A 21,920-nucleotide genomic window follows, 5' to 3' on the forward strand; every position below is an offset into this window, starting at 1 on the left:
CCAGGCTGGTCTAACTCCTGACCTCAGGTGATCTGCTTGCCTCGGCCTCCCAAAGTGCTAGGATTACAGGCATGAGCCACTGTGCCTGGCCTAAGTAAAATTTTAAAGTGGCTTTTTTTTTTTTTTTTTTTTGTAAGGCAGAGTCTCACTCTGTCACCCAGGCTTGAATGCAGTGGCATGATCTCGGCTCACTGTAACCTCTGCCCAGGTTCAAACGATTCTCCTGCCTCAGCCTCCCAAGTAGCTGAGATTACAGGCATCTGCCACCATGCCCAGCTAATTTTTGTATTTTTAGTAGAGACAGGGTTTCACCATATTGGTCAGGCTGGTCTTGAACTCCTGACCTCTTGATCCACCTGCCTCGGGCTCCCAAAATGCTGGGATTACAGGCGTGAGCCACTGTGCCCAGCCTAAAGTGGCTTTTTATTCATGTTTGTTTAAAGTTCTTTATTTTGAAGCCTAACTCTACAACACCAAAGTTATCGTAATGAAAAAAGCGTTATATTTTAGAAATATGAAGTAAGTCTGTCAATGTAAACGAATTCATCATTGTAACTTTTCTGGCTAAAAAGCTTCTGAAGACAGTCTTCAGAGACCCTGATGCCCTAATGGGAAATGTGCCCACCAACAGCTGGAGGGGTTCGCCTGTGAGCCCCCTTTCCCCTTAGGCGCTCTGTCCTAGATGGCCGCCGTTGAAATTGAATGACAGTAAACGGCTCGTCATGTTCCAGGATGTTCTTAATTTGTGAAATGTTTTTCCTCATGTAAACAATACATTTTCCTTTCATCACTCATTTGTGATACCCTCCTGAAACAGGAAACGGGGAATATTTTCTTGTCCCTTGCACTTAGTCCTTCGTGCTTGTGTTTAGACGTGTTCTGTGAGTACTTTGAGTGGCGTTCATGTGGAACCCTAACTGGTGTTCTTTGGGCTCTGGGCGCTGCCTCTTCTTACCCCAGACTTACCGCAGCCCTGCCCACCACTCATCGCCTGCCACACTCACCGCTCCCCCAGGCCGGGCTGGCATCAGTGACGCCTGCAGGGTCTTTGCTGCTGGTGGGACCCAGCTCCCCGCGGTTTCTTTTTGCTTCCTTTTCTTTGAGAACGGGTCTTGCCTTCATGGTGTTTAACCACCATCCCCTCTGTTCAGATCACCTACATTTCTTGCTTCCTTGGATCTCTGGTCAAGGGTTACTTCAGAGACTGGCTGCCATTTGCGATTGGTGGCCCAGGATGTTGTAGCTCTTTCTTTTTTTCTTTTTTTTCTTTTTTTTTTTTTTGAGACAGAGTCTCGCTCTCTCGCCCAGGCTGGAGTGCAGTGGCGCGATCTCCACTCACTGCAAGCTCCGCCCCCCGGGTTCACACCATTCTCCTGCCTCAGCCTCCCGAGTAGCTGGGACTACAGGCGCCCGCCACTGTGCCCGGCTAATTTTTTTTTGTATTTTTAGTAGAGACGGGGTTTCACAGTGTGAGCCAGGATGGTCTCGATCTCCTGACTTCGTGATCCGCCCGTCTTGGCCTCCCAAAGTGCTGGGATTACAGGCATGAGCCACCATGCCCGGCCTTCTTTTTTTCTTTTCTTTTTTTTTTTTTATTGAGACAGAGTCTCGCTCTGTTGCTCAGGCTGGAGTGCAGTGGCGCAATCTTGGCTCACTGCAACCTCCGCCTCCTGGATTCAAGCAATTTTCTTGCCTCAGCCTCCTGAGTAGCTGGGATTACAGGTGTGCGCCACCACACCCGGCTAATTTTTGTATTTTTAGTAGAGACGGGGTTTCACCGTGTTGGTCAGGCTGGTCTCAAACTCCTGACCTCGTGATCCACCTGCCTCGGCCTCCCAAAGTGTTGGGATTACAGGCGTGAGCCACCGCGCCCAGCCGGAAGTTGTAGCTCTTTCTTTTCTCCCCTTTATCTTGCCTGTGGCCCTTTACCTTGGAGTTGTGTGGAGACCCTTGCCGGGTTAGGAAGAAGTAGAGCCCCCCCACCGGTCCAGTGCATACTCAGACAAAAGGCAGCCTGTGGAATGGAGGAAAAGAAGCTAGGTGGACTGAGGACCTTTTGTTCTCCTGCAGACTTCCTCTCCCTAAGACGTTCAGAAAAACGTTCACATGCTAGAAAATGTAGGTTGAGTGTGATTTAGCAAGAACCTTGAGTCCTGAAGGCACATTTTGTGATTGATTGTTCAGTTTGGGTGAGTTAGTTCTGGCATTGAAGGCATAATTGCAGAGGCCTGGCTGGGCTGTGAATGCCTCCCCTTAGTGAGTGCAGGGCCAGGTTCTCTGCAGGGGACCACTGTGTGCCAGGTTGGGGTGGACCCACTCCTGTCCTTAGACACACTTGTTTGTTACAGTCCTAGGGGCAGGTGATGTTATTTTTATATTAATGATAATTTTAAAAGTTCTGGAAATTTTTATCTTTTCTTTTCTTTTCTTTCTTTTCTTTCTTTCTTTTTTTGTGACAGCGTCTTGATCTGTTGCCCAGGCTGGAGTGCAGTGGCACAACGATGGCTCACTGCAGCCTTGACCTCCTAGACTTAAGGATCCTCCTGCCTCCAGAGTAGCTGCGACTACAGGCGTGCACACCACCATGCCTGGCTATTTTTTTATTATTTATTTAGTAGAGATGGGGTGTTGCTGTGTTGCCCAGGCTGGTCTCAAAACTCCTGAGCTCAAGCAGTCCTCCTACCTTGGCCTCCCAAAGTGCTGGGATTGCGAGTGTGAGACACCAGGCCTGGCCGTGAACATTTTTCTTTCTTTAAAAAGTTTTTATATTCTATACTTTCTAGTCTATATCTAATCCTAATAAGTCATTCTGTTACAGTAGCATTACACTTTTTTTATTATGGTAAAATATACATAACATAAAATTTACCATTTTAACTTTTTTTTTTTTTTTTTGAGATAGAGTTTTGCTCTTGTTGCCCAGGCTGGAGTGCAGTGGCGCGATCTCGGCTCATTGCAACCTCCGCCTCCTGGGTTCAAGCAATTCTCCTGCCTCAGGTTCCCGAGTAGCTGGGACTACAGGTGCCTGCCACCATGCCTGGCTATTGTTTAGTATTTTTAGTAGAGATGGCATTTCACTGTGTTGGCCAGCATGGTCTTGAACTCCTGACCTCAGGTGATCCACCCCCCTCAACCTCCCAGAGTGCTGGGATTACAGGCATGAGCCACCTAGCCCAGCCCCATTTTAACCTTTTTTTTTTTTTTTGAGATGGAGTCTTGCTCTGTTGCCCAGGCTGGCGTATGGTGGCATGATCTCAGCTCACTGCAAGCTCCGCCTCCCGGGTTCTCACCATTCTCCTGCCTCAGCCTCCCGAATAGCTGGGACTACAGGCGCCCCTCACCATGCCTGGCTAATTTTTTTTGTACTTTTAGTAGAGACGGGGTTTTACCGTGTTAGCCAGGATGGTCTCGGTCTCCTGACCTCGTGATCCACCCACCTCGGCCTCCCAAAATGCTGGGATTACAGGCGTGAGCGATCGTGCCTGGCCCATTTTAACCATTTTTAAATGTGTGATTCAGCACCATTCAGAACCCCCACAGTGATTGTGCAGCCATCACCACTGTGCATTTCCAGAACTTTTCATCATCCCAAACAGAAATTCTGTACTTATTAAAGAGCAATTCCCTATACTCCCTCCCCCAGCCCCAGGTCACTTCTATTCTACTTTCTTTCTTTTTCGTTTTTTGAGAGAGTTCTCACTCTGTCGCCCAGGCTGGAGTGCAGTGGTGCGATCTCGGCTCACTGCAAGCTCCGCCTCCCGGGTTCACGCCATTCTCCTATCTCAGCCTCCCGAGTAGCTGGGACTACAGGTGCCCACCACCACGCCCAGCAAATTTTTTTTTTTTTGTATTTTAGTAGAGATGGGGTTTCACTGTGTTAGCCAGGATGGTCTCGATTACCTGACCTCGTGATCCGCCCGCCTCAGCCTCCCAAAGTGCTGGGATTACAGGTGGGAGCCACCGCGCCCGGCCGGTTGTTGTAGTTTTTAATTTTCACATTTCCATTTGGTTATAACTCCTGTTTCTGTACCAAGATTTTCTTTCCACTTGGCTGAGAATGTTTGCTTTACTCTTGGAGCTGGTCCGATAGCACCTGAGAGTCTCTGTGAGTCCTGCGTTCACCTCAGAGCCAGCATCTCTTGTGGGTTTATTCCTTTGAGAATCAATCAGACTACCCTTTGCCAGGTAGTTTGATCGTGTTTTGGATGCTTTGACTACTATGCTATGGACTCTGGGTCTTGTTTAAGTTTCACAGAGAATGTAGATTTTTTTTATAGCAAGAAATCGACCTGGTTAGGTTCAGGCTGCAAATTTTGCACCCCGTTCCTGTGTCTGTGTTCTTAGGCCAGTTTAGTTTAGAGACTTTCCAGTGCACTGTGGATCTGCCCCATGTGTGCCATTGGGGCCCATCTGAGACCTGGGCAGTGGTCTATCCTGTAGGTCAGTTTTCTTCCCTTTGCCCTTTAGGGTGAGGACCACGTAGAGACTGTATTGGGATGACCCGGGTGCTCACACACAGCTGTGTGCCATCCTCTCTGTTCCCCTTTCCTCTCATCGCCTCCCCCACACTCTGACTCCTGGCTCCTTGGCCTCTGACTAGAAACCAGGGCTTTCGTGTTCCCTGTGCTGGGTGGAGGATGGAGACTGAGAGGACAACAGGGAGCCCCCACACTCTTGGGCCATCACTCCTTTAGTCAGGAGGAAGATTCCCTTCTCTCCAAGCTTTTTGGGCCTGCCAAGACTGCCGCTGTCACAGGGTTTTACCAGGGGTTGGACTTGCTGAAGGCAAAACCAGCAAAGACAAAATAATAATAATTTTAGAACCCAGGGCAGGCCGGGCACGGTGGCTCACACCTGCAATCCCAGCACTTTGGGAGGTCGAGGTGAGTGGATCACGTGAGGTCAAGAGTTTGAGACCAGCCTGGACAACATGGTGAAACCTGTAATCCCAGCTATTTGAGAGGCTGAGGCGGGAGAATCGCTTGAACCTAGGAGGCAGAGCTTGCAGTGAGCCGAAATCGCGCCACTGCACTCCAGCCTGGGTGACAGAGCGAGACTCCATCTCAAAAAAAAAACCCAAAAAACAAAAAAATCCCAGGGCATTTCCCTCCTCTCTGTCTCGAATGGGTTTCCCTTCCCATTCCACAGGCAGAGAGGACTTCTTGGAATGCTTTCTGCACCTGAAACTCAGCTCAGGGGTTGGGGCTGGCTTTGAGTTCAGGCCAGGAGAGACGGAAGAACTGGCAAGCCGGGGACCTGCGTCCAGGGAAGTCGCTTGGAATTCCAGGCCCCTCCTGTCCTCCTGCTCTGAGCCCCACATGGAGGGAGTGGCTCTGTGCCTTCTGCCCGAGGGTTTCGGCTCATCCCGTGGGAAAGATGGGTGGAGTGCACTTACACCGCCCTTGGAACCAGAGACCGGGGTAGCCCTTCTGTTGCCTCTCGTTTTTGTCAGGAAGTAGCCGTCTGGGACTCAAGGATGGGTCTTTGAAGCTGATGAGAGACGCCTTTGTGAGTGCTGCGTTGTGCGGATGTGCGGATGACTCCGGCCCTGTGCCCTGCCTTGCTTCCTCCAGGACTCGGGACCCTGGAGGACTGACGCTGCTGGCCTGGGCGTCCCTTTCTGCTGAGCCATGGCGACTCCCGACGTGAGTGTGCACATGGAGGAGGTGGTGGTGGTGACAACTCCGGACACTGCGGTGGATGGCAGCAGCGTGGAGGGCGTGAAGACTGTGTTGGTGACGACCAATTTGGCCCCTCACGGGTAAGCTCGGGCCTCAGTGCCATTGGGGCTGATGGGGGCTTGGGTTAGGCTGTCCTTGGCTCAGCTGGCATTAACGTAGTAAGGGGCAAGTGTCAGGATTTTCCTAGTTCCAGTTCTTCTGAGACTGGACTTAAATTGTGTGTGTAAGTAGAGAGTGAAGAAAAGCAGAAATGGCCCCGGGAACCAGAAGACCCAGCTGCAGCTCTGGGGAGGCCTCCCGTACCCGCACGGCCACGTGGCTCCACGTCCTGAAAGGCTGTGACTTCTCGTGTGAGAGGGAGCAGTAGGGATGGCAGAGAGCTGGCCTTTCAGAAATGAAGTGAAGAGCCAGTGATTTTCTTGACAGTCTTCATGAAACTATGAGTGTTTTCTTCCTCATCTCTGTACCAGATGTCCGAATCAAATGTTAGTTGGCAAAAATGCTAACATTTGCCCAAACTGCCGGCTTTGTTTTGCTGCCTGTAGGTGGAACTAGTAAGAGGTAGCAGAGCTGCTTCTGCTGTGAGCCGGTGTCTGCTGTCTGCTGGGGGTGAGATAAAGGCCCAGTCAGCCCTTGTGTCACTCCTGCCTCTGCTGGGGGTGAGATAAAGGCAGAGTCAGCCCCGGGCAATCCAGGGCGGCGATCCTCATTCTTCCTCCCCAGAGGACTCTGGGACTCTGGGGCTCTGGGCTGGGGCTCCCGCTGGTCTCATCCTTGCTGTGTCTCATGTGTGGCATCTTCATGTTGACCTAGCATGTCACTGAGCATGAGCTTTTGAGTTTCTCACCATTTGACAGAGGATGACTCTAGACTGCCAACCCCTGTGTGGTGTGGGTCAGGCCTCCCTTCATGGACGGTGTGCAGGCAGCTCCTGCCTGGGAGGACCTGGCCCTGAGTTCCTTCCTGCCTTTCTTCCCTTGCCGTGGAGCCTGTTGTTGCACCTGAGACTTTAACCTCCTGCATGTCCAGGTGGTGGAGGCTGTTGTGCGAGCACAGAACAAGACATTGACCTGTGTAGGTTCCTGGTGCGAGGTACCCTGTCCTTTCCTGCCTCATCCACACAGCTGGTGGCCATGTCTGGAAATGCAGGAGTGTCTGAGTGGGACCTCCCAGCTGGATGTTCACACCTCCATTCTCCTTTTTCCTTTGTCAGCACCTTGGTGCACAGCTTCCATGTTTTCCGGGCATGTGTCCATGATGTTTCCTGACATCTCCCACCCCACACCTCCCCACTCTTGCCCAGAGAGGCAGTGCCCAAGTCCCCTCCCGTGGGGCACCATGGCCACGGCTGCTGGGGTGGTGTCCACGTCTCCTCACCCGAGCCCTGACATGGCCTGCAGTGAGTACAGTGTGACAGCAGTGACCCGTGGCCAGAGGAGTCCACGTAGCTTTCTCATGGTGCCCTAGGGCTGCTGCGAGGAGCCCAGGGTCATTTCTGACCTGAGGAGAGGCTGTTCTGGTCCCACCTGAGCCCAGCTTTTGTGTCACCCACCCAGGCGTCCAGGTGGAAGGGGCCTCGGAGTAGGCCCAGTCCCATATCTAGCTCTCCTGTACCGAGCCCTGACACCGTGGCTGTGGCTGCTGGGGTGGTGTCCAGGTCACCTCACCTGAGCCGTGACAGCGTGGCCGCGGCTGCCGGGGTGGGTACTCCAGCACTGGGTTGGTACCTTCAGTGTCCTCAGCTCGAGGCCTTTCTTCCTGACCTGGTCTGACCCCCAGACGTCACGTCTTAGCCCGCTGGGGCAGCCATAACAGAATGCCACAGGCCGGGCGGCCTGAACAGCAGAGAGTTATTTTCTTACAGTTCCGAAGACTGAAGTCCAAGATCAGGGTCTGCGAGATTCCACTTTTGGGAGGACTCCCTTTCTGACTTGCAGATGGCCGACTTCTTGCTGTGTCCTCATGATGGAGAGGGAGGGAGAAAGATCTTTCTCTTTCACTTCTTAGAAGGTCACAGTCGGCCAGGCGCGGTGGCTCATGCCTGTAATTCCAGCACTGTGGGAGACTGAGGCAGACAGATCACTTGAGCCCAGTTCAGGACCAGCCTGGGCAACATGGCAAACCCCATCTCTACAAAAAACACAGCGCACCACCAGCTGGGCATGGTAGTGAGCACCTGTAGTCCCAGCAACTCAGGAAGCTGAAGCAGGAGGATCACCTGAGCCCAGGAGTTGGAGACAGCAGTGAGCCGTGACCATGCCGCTGCACTCCAACCTGAATGATAAGAGTGAGACCCTGTCTCCAAAAAAAAAAAAAAAAACCACCAGAAGGTCAAAGTGTTACTGGATGACCTCATTTTAATTATCTCCCGAAGACCCCATCTTTAAATACAGTCATACTGGGGGTGAGGCCTTCAACATAGGAATTTTACGGGGGACACAGTTCAGGACAACGCCTTCCCCTAGCTCTCGGGGTCCCGTAGGCAGGGGCCTGCCTCCACCTCTCAGGGTCTTCTGACAGGTGGGGCTGAGGATGGCAAGAAGCTGGATGGGTGGGGGTGGGACATCTTTTGGTTGCCCTCCTTTCCCTCATCCTGCTGGCAGAGGTAGTTGATGTCCCAGGCCTCTAGATTTAGGGATTTGGGGTATAAACTGAGCATCGGTCATCTCCCCACGGCCAGCCTCCGCCGCTCAGTCTGCGCCTTGCTGCTCGCTGTGTCTGTGCGCCCTCCTGCTCCTCGCTTCTGGCTTTGTACTTCGGAAGCTCTTCCCTCTGCATTGTTGTGAGGACTTCCATGAGGAGCCCGTTCACGTGTGTGTTATTTTTATTTTTATTTTTATTTTTTGAGATGGAGTCTTATTCTTGTTGCCCAGGCTAGAGTGCAGTGGCGTGATCTCGGCTCACTACAACCTCTGCCTCCCAAGTTGAAGGAATTTTCCTGCCTCAGCTTCCCAAGTAGCTGGGACTACAGGCGTGTGCCACCACATCCAGCTCATTTTTGTATTTTTAGTAGAAACAGGGTTTCACCATGTTGGCCAGGCTGGTCTTGAACTCCTGACCTCGGGTGATCTGCTCGACTTGGCCTCCCAAAGTGCTGGAATTATAGGCATGAGACACTGCACCTGGCCCACATGTGTGTTTAATTTGCCATTTTATCAGGAAGTTTGTACAGCTTTTAAAAAATTATAACCATTTTTATTGCAAAATATATATGGTAGAAAATTATTTCATAGCTGAAATGATTTAGAAAGAAAAAGAAAATTGAAAATACTGATAAGCAAAAATAAAATAAAGGCCCTATTACTACTACCTAGAGTTTCCTACTCTCAGTACCTTAGGATAGATCTTTCCAGATGTTCTGTTTGTATAGAACATACGAATTTTTCTTTCCTTAAGCCTTTTCATGATTAAACTCATGTACGTGCTGAAAAGCACCCCAGGTGCTCACGTTCAGCTGAATGAGCCCCACAAAGGGAGCATGGGGCGTCGCCACACCCTGGAGCCCTGCACATGCCCCTCGCGTTCCCAACAGGAGACCCCACTGTGCACGCGGCTTTCGTTCTGGTTTGGCTTTAGTTAATGATCTTTGTCTTTCCATGTTGATGAATTTTAATCTCTTCTAATATTCAATTCAAATGTAAGTTTCTTCCTATGTTGGCCAGGCCTGGTGGCTCGTGCCTATAACCCGAGCACTTTGGGAGGCTGAGCTGGGAGGGTTGCCTGAGACCAGCCCGAGCAACAAAGTGAAACCTCGTCTCTACAAAAAATCCAAAAATTATTTGGGTGTGGTGGCGTGCACCTACGGTCCCAGCTGCATGGGAGGTTGAGGCTGCAGTGAGCCAAGATCATGCCACTGCACTCCAGCCTGGGTGACAGGGTGAGATCCTGTCTCAAAAAAAAAAGAAAAAAAGAAAAGTTTCTTTTCCCCCAAAGTGGCTTTTGCTGTCGGTTTGTCCGAGCCGGAGACCATCCCGTTTAGTCCTCATATAGCCCATGGGCGTGTCACTCAGAAAAGTCTCTTTTTCGTGAACTGGCTTAACAAGGAGACTGGGCCAGATGTCCTGCAGCTGCCTTGCTGGGTTCAGAGGATCACAGTTCACGGCAGCAGCTGAGTCGTGCCCAGCTCCAGTCTCCAAAGCCAGGGACCGTCTGGGAGACTGGGTACTGCTCAGTCCGGCAAATGCAGGGCGGCTTTCGCGTCCTCGGGGTCCCCTTACCCTGCACTGCTCTGAACTCTTCCCTCACCTCCTGTCCAGACCACCCACATTCTAGACTCTCACACCCAAGAGAAGTCTCATGAGCACTGTCACAGGAGCCTCAAGGACACTGGAGTTACCCATTTGTTGAAAAACAAAAATGGGCCGGGCGCGGCGGCTCACACCTGGAATCCCAGCACTTTGGGAGGCCGAGACGGGCGGATCACGAGGTCAGGAGATCGAGACCATCCTGGCTAACACGGTGAAACCCCGTCTCTACTAAAAAATACAAAAAATTAGCCAGGCAAGGTGGCGGCACCTGTAGTCCCAGCTACTCGGGAGGCTGAGGCAGGAGAATGGCGTAAACCCGGGGGGCGGAGCTTGCAGTGAGCTGAGATCCGGCCACTGCACTCCAGCCTGGGCGACAGAGCGAGACTCCGTCTCAAAAAAAAAAAAAAAAAAGAAAAACAAAAATGGGCCGGGCGCGGCGGCTTACACCTGTAATCCCAGCACTTTGGGAGGCCGAGGCGGGTGGATCCCTTGTTGTCAGGAATTTGAGACCAGTCTGGCCAACATGGTAAAACCCCGTCTCTACTAAAAGTACAAAAATTAGCCAGCTGTGGTGGCGGGCGCCCGTAATCCAGCTACTTGGGAGGCTGCAGCAGGAGAATTGCTTGAACTGGGAGATGGAGGTTACAGTGAGCCGAGATTGTGCCACTGCACTCCAGCCTGGGTAACAGAGGACTCGGTCTCAAAAAACAAAACAAAACAAAACAAAAACATTGTAGTAATGAAATCCTGCACGGTTGTCTTTGTACACAATTGTGGCTTAGAGCTGTCCTCTGTGGGTGTCTTGCCGGCTGGTGGCAGTGACGAACCAGGGCAGTCGCAGACACAGGAGCACGGCTGGCGCAGGGCCCTGGAGGCTGGTGTCCCGTTTGCTCCTTGGTTTCCTGTGGTTACTGTGGAAGGTGGCTCCTTTGGGTTAGCTTTGCTTTACGAACACTGAATATGAGCTTTTTTTCTGGGATGTTAAAAGAATTTGCTCACATCTTATGCTTAAGTTAACTCTTTTAAGAACAGTGAGAAGTAGAGAGGAAATAATCGCCAAGTTCTCTTGCTTGCTCTGTTTACAGTTGTGTCAGTTTTCTTTTGCCGTTTAAGGAAACACTCAGTGGCGGACACCTGTGGTCCCAGCTACTCGAGAGGCTGAGGCAGGAGAATGGCGTGAACCCGGGAACTCGCTCTGTCACCCAGGCTGGAGTGCAGTGGTGTGATCTTGGCTCACTGCAACCTCCGCCTCCCAGGTTCAAGCGATTCTCCTACCCCAGCTTCTACAGGCATGTACCACCATGTCCAGCTAATTTTTGTATTTTTTTAGTAGAGATGGAGTTTCCCTGTGTTGGCTGGGCTGGTCTTGAACTCCTGACCTCAGGTGACCCTCCCACCTCAGCCTCCCAAAGTGCTGGGATTACAGGCGTGAGCCACTGCACCCGGCCTCTCTGCCATTTCTGATTTAAATTAGAAAAGTGTAACAAGTCAGCAAAGCGCTGTCAGGAAAATAGTGCCCTGCAGGTTGTGCCCTCCGAGATCCTGATTCTGTTCTCTCCTCACTTCACCTCACCAGGGGCGACCTGACAGAAGATAACATGGAGACAGAAAATGCAGCGGCGGCAGCTGCCGCGGCCTTCACAGCCTCCTCCCAGCTCAAGGAAGCCGTGTTAGGTAGGAAGCCGTCCTAGGTGGGAAGTCTGCCTTCTTGCCATAGCAGGGACAGGACAGTCCTGCACTCAAAATGAGGAACAGCCAGAGATATACAAGGTCTTTATTCGGGCCGATTCCCAAGCCGTGTGCCCTTAGGAGTGAGAGGCCAGGCCCCAGGGCCCCCAGGTGGGGCCTGCCATGTGTCTGTAATGACAGCACTTTCTCTGCCCATGGCTAATAGGAGAGCAAAGTCACTTGGCCCCAAGTTTGCAGCTCTCTCCTCTTTTGGATTTTGTTTTCTTCTCGTTGTTTCTTGTTTGCCTGTGTCTGTTTATTATAAAGGTCAGTGAATAGTAGTAAAAAAAGTTGGTTTTTTTTTTGTTTTTTTTGAGACAGGGTCTTGTTCTGTTGCCCAGGCTAGAGTGCAGTGGCACAATCGCCACTCACCATAGCCTTGACCTTGACCACAGCCTTCACAGGCTCAGATGATCCTCCTGCCTCAGCCTCCTGAGTAGCCGGGACTACAGGCATGTGCCACCACACCCAGCTAATTAAGAATCTTTTTTTTTTTTTTTAAGAAATAGGGTCCCACTATTGCCCAGGCTGATCTTGAAGTCCTGGCATCACGTGATCCTCCAGCCTCAGCTTCCCAAAGTGTTGGGATTACAGGTGTGAGCCACTGAGCCTGGCCAGTAAAAAATGTGTTTTTTTTGAGACGGAGTCTCACTCTGTTGCCCAGGCTAGAGTGCGATGACATGATCTCAGCTCACTGCAACCTCTGTCCTGCAGGTTCAAGCTCTTCTCCTGCCTCAGCCTCCCAAGTAGTTGAGATTACAAGCACATACCACCATGCCCAGTTAATTTTTGTGTTTTTAGTAGAGATGGGGTTTTGCCATGTTGGCCAGGCTGGTGTAAAACTCCTGACCTCAGGTGATTCACCCACCTGGGCCTCCCAAAGTGCTGGGATTATAGGTGTGAGCCACCTCGCCTGGCCCAGTAAAAATTCTTTTTTTTTTTTTGAGATGGAGTCTTGCTCTGTCACCCAGGCTGGAGTGCAGTGGTGCGATCTCAGCTCACTGCGAGCTCCACTTCCCGGGTTCCCGCCATTCTCCTGCCTCAGCCTCCCGAGTAGCTGGGACTACAGGTACCCACCACCACGCCTGGCTAATTTTTGTATTTTTAGTAGAGATGGGGTTTCACCATGTTGGCCAGGATGGTCGCGATCTCTTGACCTCGTAATCTGCCCGCCTCGGCCTCCCAAAGTGCTGGGATTACAAAAATTCTTTGTAACACTCTTAATATTTTTCTTTTGCCTGAGATTAAAGGCCCTAGAACCTTTAAAACCTTAGGTTTCCCTAGAATTGTTTCAATTAAAGTTTGATTTTGTTTTCCTAAGTGGCTCTTCAGTTGAACCATAGTTTAATGGGTTCTGTGAATGTAACGATATTTAAATCTGCTCAGTGAGTTTAACCCTGAAACTCGAACGGCACTGATGGGCATGCCCTGCCCACCTTGGCTGTATCTCAGGCCTTCCCGGATTTTAATTTTGGGTTTCCAGGTTGGCAGCTATTTTCTGCATTTTCAGGAAATGCTTTGACGAGGTTGTAACTGATTTTCTGCTTTTACCCTTCCCTGTCAATGTGCCTGTGAGAAGTGAAGATGGCTGAAGAGGGGGAGAACCTGGAGGCTGAGATTGTGTACCCCATCACCTGTGGGGACAGCAGAGCCAACCTCATCTGGAGGAAGTTTGTGTGTCCTGGCATCAATGTGAAATGTGTTCAGGTGAGCACAGGCTGCATTCAGGGCCCAGGAGAGAGGCCTCATGGCGTCTGTGACTGCTCTGGGGGTGCAGCTGTGCTGAGTGTATCCTGAGGCAGGGTCTCCAGGGCTGGGGAGAGTGGAGGAGGCACGGGAAGAACCTTCAGGAAGAGGAATGTGCTGTGGCCACAGTGCGCTGTGGCAGGGAGGCTGGGAGGCCCTCCTGCCGTGTGGAGGAGGCTGCCGCTCCTAGACAAGGAGCTTTACCCAGCAGATCCAGTAAGAGCTGCTCAAAAAAAGGCTGCCTCCTTGGTAAGGAGCAGGATGAGTGGGAAAAGTCTTCTCTTTCTGACAACATTGATAGGTCAGGTACCCAGGCTCACCTGTGCCGGAACAGCGGAAAATGCCGGTGAAGACATTTCCATAAAGCATCTTACAGATGCTGCCTCACACTGGCTAAGAAAGAGGAAGTGCTGAGGCCTGGGGACCTAATGGTGACAGAATTGAGAGGCCGGTGGGGTGCTGTGCCCAGCTTTTGCCCTGAGAGCCTTGGCCTGAGCTTGGTTTTCCCAGCCTCGCAGGGCTGGAGATCAGAAGACAAAGCCCAGGCCTCCTCTAGGTGTGTGTGCTGGGTGGGCGGTGGGGACTGTCCCTCCAAAGCTGGCACCTCCAGGGGTGAGTCCACCGCGTACTCCCATACCTCCTGTCCCTGGCACAGGGAAGGGGACACCCCCTTGAGGATTCCTAGGTGGTCTGGATGGTCTGAAGGCCTCAAGCTGAGAGTTTAGTTATCAATGGCTCCCAGCTGGCAGTTCCCCCAGGAATCTGACAGAAGCAAACAAAAAATACTTTTTGGAAGAATTCACCTTTGTCTCAGGTTTCAAGTAATTTCCGCAGAACCCTGGACACACAAGAAGCAGTGCTCCTGGAGCACGCACAGAAGCCGCAGGCAGCGGTCGGCCCTGCAGCAGCCTTGGCTGTTGGGATTTTAAGCCTTAGAAGATAAAATCATTATATTTAATAATTTATTTTAAGAAATAAAAGAGGCCAGGCACCATGGCTTAACACCTGCAATCCTAACACTTTGGGAGGCTAAGGGAGGAGGATTGCTTGAGCCCGGGAGTTCAAGAGCAGCGCAGCCTGGGTAACAAACTGAGACCCCAGTTTCTTCTTCTTCAAAAAAGAAAGAGAGCGTGAGCAGAAACACGACTACAGCTAGGATTGAAATTCAACACTTAGTGGATAGGTCTTTAGCGGATTAGCCATAGCTGAAGAGAGAATTATTCAGGAAGCACGAGAGTCGAACACATCTATTTGAGTTCTGGAAGGAGAAGAGAGAGACTGAGAACCTTCAGGACTGAGGAAAGAGTGGTCCGCAGTGCGAGGCCCTGACAGGCCCCAGCCTGGATGAAGACCCTGCTGCCTGCGTCTGGGGTGGCTTTTAGCTCAAAATAAACAGTGATAGTCATGGGCCATCAGTCAAGTAAATAAAACCTGTGAGTCTATACCTGTCAGCATGTATTTCATGTTATTCATTTATGTTAAATAAATGCATAGAGAGAAGTAAAGCATGGGAGGAATGATGGGGTCAGAGTCATGAGCAGGTACTCAGACTGGCTTCAGAGCATCCCTGCAAACCACGCGGCCATTACAGACGTTAAGTCATAGCTGTGGTGGGAAAGCTGGCAGGTGCCTCCTTAACCCCGCGATCCATCTTCACATCGTCAGGCTCGGGACAGACCTCCCGCTTGAGCCTCCTGATGTAGTGAGCACGAGTTCTGTGGTGTTCTTCCAACAGTTCATGGCCTGACTCTACTCATGAGAAAACAGCAGATACACACGGAGAGACAGCCTACGGAATGCCTGACCCACAAGCTCCAAAAATGTCAAGGTGAAGAAAAATACAGACAGGCTGAGAAGCTGCTGCATCTTTTTTTGTTTTTTGAGACGGAGTCGTCCTCTGTCACCCAGACTGGAATGCAGTGGCGCGATCTCGGCTCACCGCAACCTCCACTTCCTGGGTTCAAGTGATTGTCGTGCCTCAGCCTCCTGAGTAGCTGGGACTACAGGCACCCACCACCACACCCAGCTAATTTTTGTATTTTTAGTAGAGATGGGGTTTCGTCATGTTGGCCAGGCTGACCCTGAACTCCTGACCTCAGGTGACCGGCCCACCTCGGCCTCCCAAAGTGCTGGGATTACAGGCATGAGCTGCTGTGCCCGGCCTGCTGCTGTCATAATGGGGACAAAAGCTGAAGAGCAAGGCAGCTGCATGCACCACAGTCTTGGGCTGGATCCTGCATCAGAAAAAAATGCAGGCTGGGCATGGTGACTCACGCCTGTAATCCCAGCACTCTGGGAGGCTGAGGCGGGTGAATCACCTGAGGTCAGGAGTTTGAGACCAGCCCAGCCAACATGGTGAAACCCCATCTCTACGAAAAATACAAAAAAATTGGCCAGGCATGGTGGCACGTGTCTGTACTCCCAGCTACTCGGGAGGCCAAGGCAAGATAATCGCTTGAACCCGGGAGGCGGGGGTTGCAGAGAGCCCAAGATTGCACCACTGCACTCCAGCCTGGGCGACAGAGTGAGACTGTCTCAAAAAAAAAAAAAAAAAAAAAAAATTTTTTTTGCAATAATGGCTATCACTGGGACAGTTCATAAATTTGAATATGGACAATGGATTAGAGAACAATATGTGAATGACAATTTCCTGATGTGAGTCGTTCTGTGGCTGCACAAGAGATCCTTGTTCTTAGGAAATATACGCAGGTATTGAGGGCCCAGGGCCCCGAAGTCTCTGCCTCCCCCTCAGTAGCCGCACACGCACAGGTCTAGGTGGGGGCAGACAGGAGCAGGCGGTGAGCCTGGGAATGCGCATGTGAGAGCTCCTTGGACTATGCTGGCAGTTACCCTGTGAGTTTGAAATTGTATCAGAATTAGAAGTTGGGAACACGGAAGAAGTGTACCGTAGGTGACATCATAATGAAATTCCAGAATGACAGGGACAGAGAAGATCCTCAGTCTAGCCAAGAGGAGAGACGGATCGCTCAGGAGCGAGAATCCTGCCGGCCATGAGCTGAAATCTGCGCAGGAGCAGAGGTGGTGGCACCAGTGCCTAACTGCAGAAAGCGACGACACCATGAGGTCGTCTTTAGAATTAAGCTGGAAGAAAGACATTTTCAGAAAAAGACATGAGTTTGCCACCAGCATTCTGAATATGCATTTCAGGCGGAGATAAGAGGCCTCCAGATGGAAGTGTTGTGGTGTGAGAAGGTGTGAAGAGTCAGGGGAAAACGTGGGTAATCCGACCAGTCCTCTCTGTTCAGCATGGATAGAGACGCCCTAGGAGGACCCGAGAGATGAGAGCAGGGCCACATGGCTGTGGTCTGGAGGGTCAGGAGCGGGCTGTGTTAGCTCGGGAGGGTTAGTTGCGGGCCGTGGTAGCTCGGGAGGGTCAGGAGCGGGCCGTGGTAGCTCGGGAGGGTCAGGAGCGGGCCGTGGTAGCTCGGGAGGGTCAGGATCGGGCCGTGTTAACTCGGGAGGGTCAGGAGCGGGCCGCGTTAACTCGGGAGGGTCAGGAGCGGGCCGCGGTAGCTCTGGAGGGTCGGGATCGGGCCGCGTTAGCTCGGGAGGGTCGGGATCGGGCCGCGTTAACTCGGGAGGGTCGGGATCGGGCCGCGGTAGCTCGGGAGGGTCGGGAGCGGGCCGCGGTAGCTCGGGAGGGTCGGGAGCGGGCCGTGGTAGCTCGGGGGGGTCGGGAGCGGGCCGCGGTAGCTCGGGGGGGTCGGGAGCGGGCCGTGGTAGCTCGGGGGGGTCGGGAGCGGGCCGTGGTAGCTCGGGAGGGTAGGGAGCGGGCCGTGTTAACTCGGGAGGGTCGGGAGCGGGCCGTGGTAGCTCGGGGGGGTCGGGATCGGGCCGTGGTAGCTCTGGAGGGTCGAGATCGGGCCGTGTTAACTCGGGAGGGTCGGGATCGGGCCATGGTAGCTCGGGAGGGTCAGGAGCGGGCCGTGGTAGCTCGGGAGGGTCGGGATCAGGCCATGTTAACTCAGGAGGGTCAGGAGCGGGCCGTGGTAGCTCTGGGCCCTGGCAGCTCTGGTAAGCGTGACATGGTCAAGACCTCAGGAGAGTATAGCATGTAGCTTCCTAGCTGGGAGAGGAAAACCTGGGGTGAGAAGACTAACAAAGGTGAAAGCAAGAAAGCAAAGAGGCAGGCCTAGGAGGGCGGGGCGCGAGGCTGGCTGAGCCCAGAACTAGCTAGGATCAGGCCCGTTGGGGACAGTTGAGTTTCCTAGGCGTGAGCCACGTTGGGTAGAGGTGAGGACCAGAAGCAGCCTCAGTCACAGCCAGTGCAGGCTCCTGCCAGGCTCCAACGGTGGCCAGAGAGTCTTCCGGATTCCACATGCTGGGCTTCTGTCGGATCTCCCCGATCAACGGCATGAGGGAGAGCCAGAGACTGGCTGGGCTCAGCGTTTCCATCTGTGGCACGGGGGTCATGAGGGTGGGCTCAGGGATCGGGAGCGTCGCTTCCTTCAGCAAGCTGGACCTGGGCACGGCCCGGGGGTGGAGGCGGCCTCCTGGGTCCGGCTGCTGAGACCTCGTGACTCCTCCATCCCCAGCCTGCTTGTTTTCTAAGTAAATGCAGTTTTATTTCCACTTTTTGGTTTCAATAATTGCTTGTGTAACAAGATTGAACAGGATATTTTACCTTCTCAGGTTTTCTGAGCTCCCACATGGGTGAAATTAGCAAGCAGGAGGGTTCCCCTGGCTTGGAAACGGACGTGTTTGTGTGTGCGCGCGTGCGTGTCAGTGCATGTGTGTGTGTGTGCACGCGCGTGCGTGTCAGAGTGAGAGCAGGTGCCGGCACTTGCTGCACGGGACAGGGTGGTGTCAGGAGGGGCCTGAGGAAGGCAGCGTTCACAGCTTCACCCATGTGCTGGCATCTGTTGCCATCTGCGATGTAACATACGCAATAATGTGTATTTATAAGATGCATTGCACAGAAGCAGTTTGCTTAGTCTGCCTGGAGGAAGAGAAGGCCACACACCTACCTGGTATAGTCAACTCAGCCGTGTCTAGCCCCGGCACACAGCAGCTCGGTCCCCTCAGGGCTGGAGGAGACGGCCGCTCCCCACTGCAGCCACCGTGTCTGTGGGTCATGTCCTTATTTTACCTGAATGCTCTGTAGGAGACGTGCACTGCTCAGCGCCATGCCATGGTGTTCTTCCTGACTTGTGCCGCTGACTCAGGGTCAGGTAGGAGGTGGGACAGCCTATGTGGTGTCCCGGCCAAGCTTGACCCACGTGGCTGTGTCCTCCACAGTACGACGAGCATGTGATCAGCCCGAAGGAATTTGTGCACCTGGCCGGGAAGTCTACCCTGAAGGACTGGAAGAGAGCCATCCGCATGAACGGCATCATGCTCAGGTGGGCGCTGGCACCAGGGTCAGCCTCCCTCGTGGAAGGGGCCCTGGCAACTCTTGCTTTCTTATGGGGTTTTGAGATTTTGAAGATGAGACGTGTTTTAGATGTGGTGAGTGCTGACAACCTCCCGGGTGACTGCACGTGCTCACATCCGAAACACTAACCCATCTCCCACACCCCTGCCAACAGGGACACTATCAGAGTTTTAGAATTGTTTTGTCAGTTATTTTAATATCCACCAATTCTTTACCTGAAGGCACTTGTGGCTATTTCACTGTTGTAAAATAGAGGGTTGGCCGGGCATGGTGGCTCACACCTGTAATTCCAACACTTTAGGAGGCTGAGGCAGGAGGATCACTTGATGCCAGGAGTTTGAGACCAGCCTGGGCAAAATAATGAGACCTCATCTCTACTAAAAATAAAAAAAATTATCTCGATTTGGTGGCATATGCCTGTGGTCCCAGCTACTCGAGAGGCTAAGGTAGAAGGATCACTTCAGCCTGGAAATCTGGGCTGCAGTGAGCTGTGATTGTGCCATTGCAATCCAGCTTGGGTTACAGAGTGAGACTGTCTCAAAAAGAAAAAACAAGAATAAAAGGGAAAAGAAAAGGGTCTGTTTCAATTATGCATATTCTGAAAATAAAAACAAGGTATAATCTGGTATTTGTGCATCAGATTTTGGCCTTTTATGTTATTCTTTATTTCTGTCCTTTCTATCACTTTTTTTTTTGAGACGGAGTCTTGCTCTGTTGCCCAGGCTGGAGTGCAGTGGCATGATCTTGGCTCACTGCAAACTCTGCTTCCTGGGTTCAGGCGATTCTCTTCCTCAGCCTACCCAGTAGCTGGGTTTACAGGTGCCCGCCACCACGCCCAGCTAATTTTTGTATTTTTAGTAGAGACGGGATTTCGCCATATTTGCCAGGCTGGTCTCAAACACCTGACCTCAGGAGATCCACCTGCCTCAGCCTCCCACAGTGCTGGGATTGCAGGCATGAGCCGCCCCGCCCGGCCTCCACTTTATCTGTGAATCATAAGCCGCAGTCTCGGTCTTTGTGGGCCTGGCCTCTACCTTGCTTCCCAAGGAGGGCCCCTGCTTTGTGCTGGAGTCAGAGTTTGAGGCCTCACGAGTGACTGGCCCTGGGTCCTTCCCCATGGCTCAGGTCCTGTCCAGCTGAGCTGGCCTCTGATTTTTCTGGAACGTGGCTGGTGGCACAGCTGTGGGGACCACCGGCCAGGTAGGCAAGTCCTGAGCTGACCACAGAAGCATCAGCCTGTGTGTGCCTGAGGTCAGCGCTGCCCAAAGATTGAATGTGGCTGGAGCCTCTGACCCTTGTTTCATGGGTCGAGGCAGGCTCATTGGGACACACAGGACTGAGACCCTGGACCTCCGGAGAGGTGGAAGAGAGGGCCCTAGGAGGGCGGGTCTTGGTAGTTTGGGCCATGGGAAGCCTTCCTGGTAAAGATGAGGATGAGCGGCAGCCATGGCTGTTGGCGCTCTCCTGCGCCCTCATCACTCTCCTTTGCTGTCTCTGTGCCCTTTAGAAGGAGGAAGGCTTCTCCTGGAAGTGGTTTCCCACCTTCCTCTGCTTCAGAATGAGTCATGCATGATGCAGGGGGGCCAGGCCAACCTTTGTTAGCTATGGGTCACTCACTTAGGACTTGGGTAGTGGAACGTCCCAGAAAGGCCCAGCCCCACAGATTCTGATGGGCACCTCCAGGGTACCCGCTGGCCAGCGCGCACCTCCTTCCTGGGGACAGTGCCGTGGTGTGGGGCTGGGCCGGCTGCTTCCGCAGCAGCAGGGTCCTGCACGCCGAGCTTGCGCTGAGGGAAGCAGAGCCCACCCTCCTCTGTGGAGCTGCCAGCGCCTCGGCCAGGACTGGCCCACACAGGTGGATGGCCCAGGTCAGGGAGGGCGGGCAGGTGCCTTCGGCTCTGGGGCTGACCTGAACGCTCCATGCCACCCCCTGCCATAGGAAGATCATGGACTCCGGGGAGCTGGACTTCTACCAGCACGACAAGGTCTGCTCCAACACCTGCCGCAGCACGAAGATCGACCTCTCAGGAGCCCGCGTGTCCCTGAGCAGTCCCACGTCGGCCGAGTACATTCCCCTCACCCCTGCCACAGCGGACGGTAAGTGCACGGGCTGCTCCTCCTGACCCCACCCTGGCCATGGCCACAGAGGGTGACGTGCCCCTGGGTGGCCTCCCTGGCCCCAGGCGTTGGCTCAGGCCAGGGCTGCTGGTCTCCTGCCTGCAGCCCTGAGTGTCTGGGATCAGCCGCCTCCTTCCTCACAGAGGAGAGCTGGCAGAATTGCTGCTTTCATTGACAAGGAAGATGGAAGCACTTTTCTTTCTAAGCCATTTTCATTGTAATATAATAACTCACACGCAGGGAAGGGTATAGCGAGTAACAGAGAGTGCCTGGGCGCCCACCGGCCCCCTCCCTCCCACCCCGACGGCCCAGCCCCAAATCTGGATCCGCTTTCCTCCTAACCTGGCGGTTTATGGAGCTGCACGCCTGCTCCCCGGCCTTCCGTGCTGGGTGCCTTGCTGCAGGTATTCCCGCCACTTGGGTTTTTGGGTGACGGTTTAGGTAATCTTCCATGTTGTCTGTAGCTGTAAATTGTGGAAAGGTTATTCCCTTTCTTTCCAGCTTTACGAATAGAGAAATTTTTCTTAAAACTAAAGTTAGGCCAGGCGCGGTGGCTCACGCCTGTAATCCCAGCACTTTGGGAGGCCGAGGCAGGCGGATTGCTTGAGGCCAGGAGTTCGAGATCAGCCTGGCCAACGGGGTGAAACACAGTCTCTATTAAAAGTACAAAAGTTAGCTGGGTGTGGTGACATGTGCCTGTAGTCTCAGCTACTTGGGAGGCTGAGGCAGGAGAATCGTTTGAACCCAGGAGGCGGAGGTTGCAGTGAGCCGAGATCGCACCACTGCACTCCAGCCTGGGCAGTAGCGAGGCCTCACCCTTCTCAGCCTGGCAGGTTCAGTGCTGAGTCCTGAGAAGCCCAGGACACTTGGGCTGCTGTGGTCGGAGGGGCCGGGTAGAGCCCAGCCTCCTGTCTGTCCTCCCCGGGGCCTCCACCATGTTAGCGTTGGCCCTGCCTGACCGCCTGCTAGGAAAGGGACTGGGCCTTCCACGCCCTGTAGTCAGTG

At 53.0% G+C, this 21,920-nt stretch overlaps 1 protein-coding gene across 1 annotated transcript in view; it reads left to right on the forward strand.

Moving 5' to 3' along the window:
• Positions 1–21,920, forward strand: part of GMEB2 (glucocorticoid modulatory element binding protein 2) — a 31,849-nt gene that overhangs the window by 3,287 nt on the left and 6,642 nt on the right. Inside the window, exons 2-6 of the mRNA XM_025400496.1 lie at positions 5,574–5,761; positions 11,505–11,602; positions 13,236–13,363; positions 18,662–18,765; positions 20,737–20,894. Of these exons, the coding sequence (XP_025256281.1) occupies positions 5,631–5,761; positions 11,505–11,602; positions 13,236–13,363; positions 18,662–18,765; positions 20,737–20,894 (619 nt within the window). The 5' untranslated portion in view covers positions 5,574–5,630. The remainder of the gene's footprint in view (positions 1–5,573; positions 5,762–11,504; positions 11,603–13,235; positions 13,364–18,661; positions 18,766–20,736; positions 20,895–21,920) is intronic.

The sequence above is a fragment of the Theropithecus gelada genome, chromosome 10 (assembly GCF_003255815.1).
Source record: "Theropithecus gelada isolate Dixy chromosome 10, Tgel_1.0, whole genome shotgun sequence".
In the NCBI taxonomy this organism is placed as follows: Eukaryota; Metazoa; Chordata; class Mammalia; order Primates; family Cercopithecidae; genus Theropithecus; species Theropithecus gelada.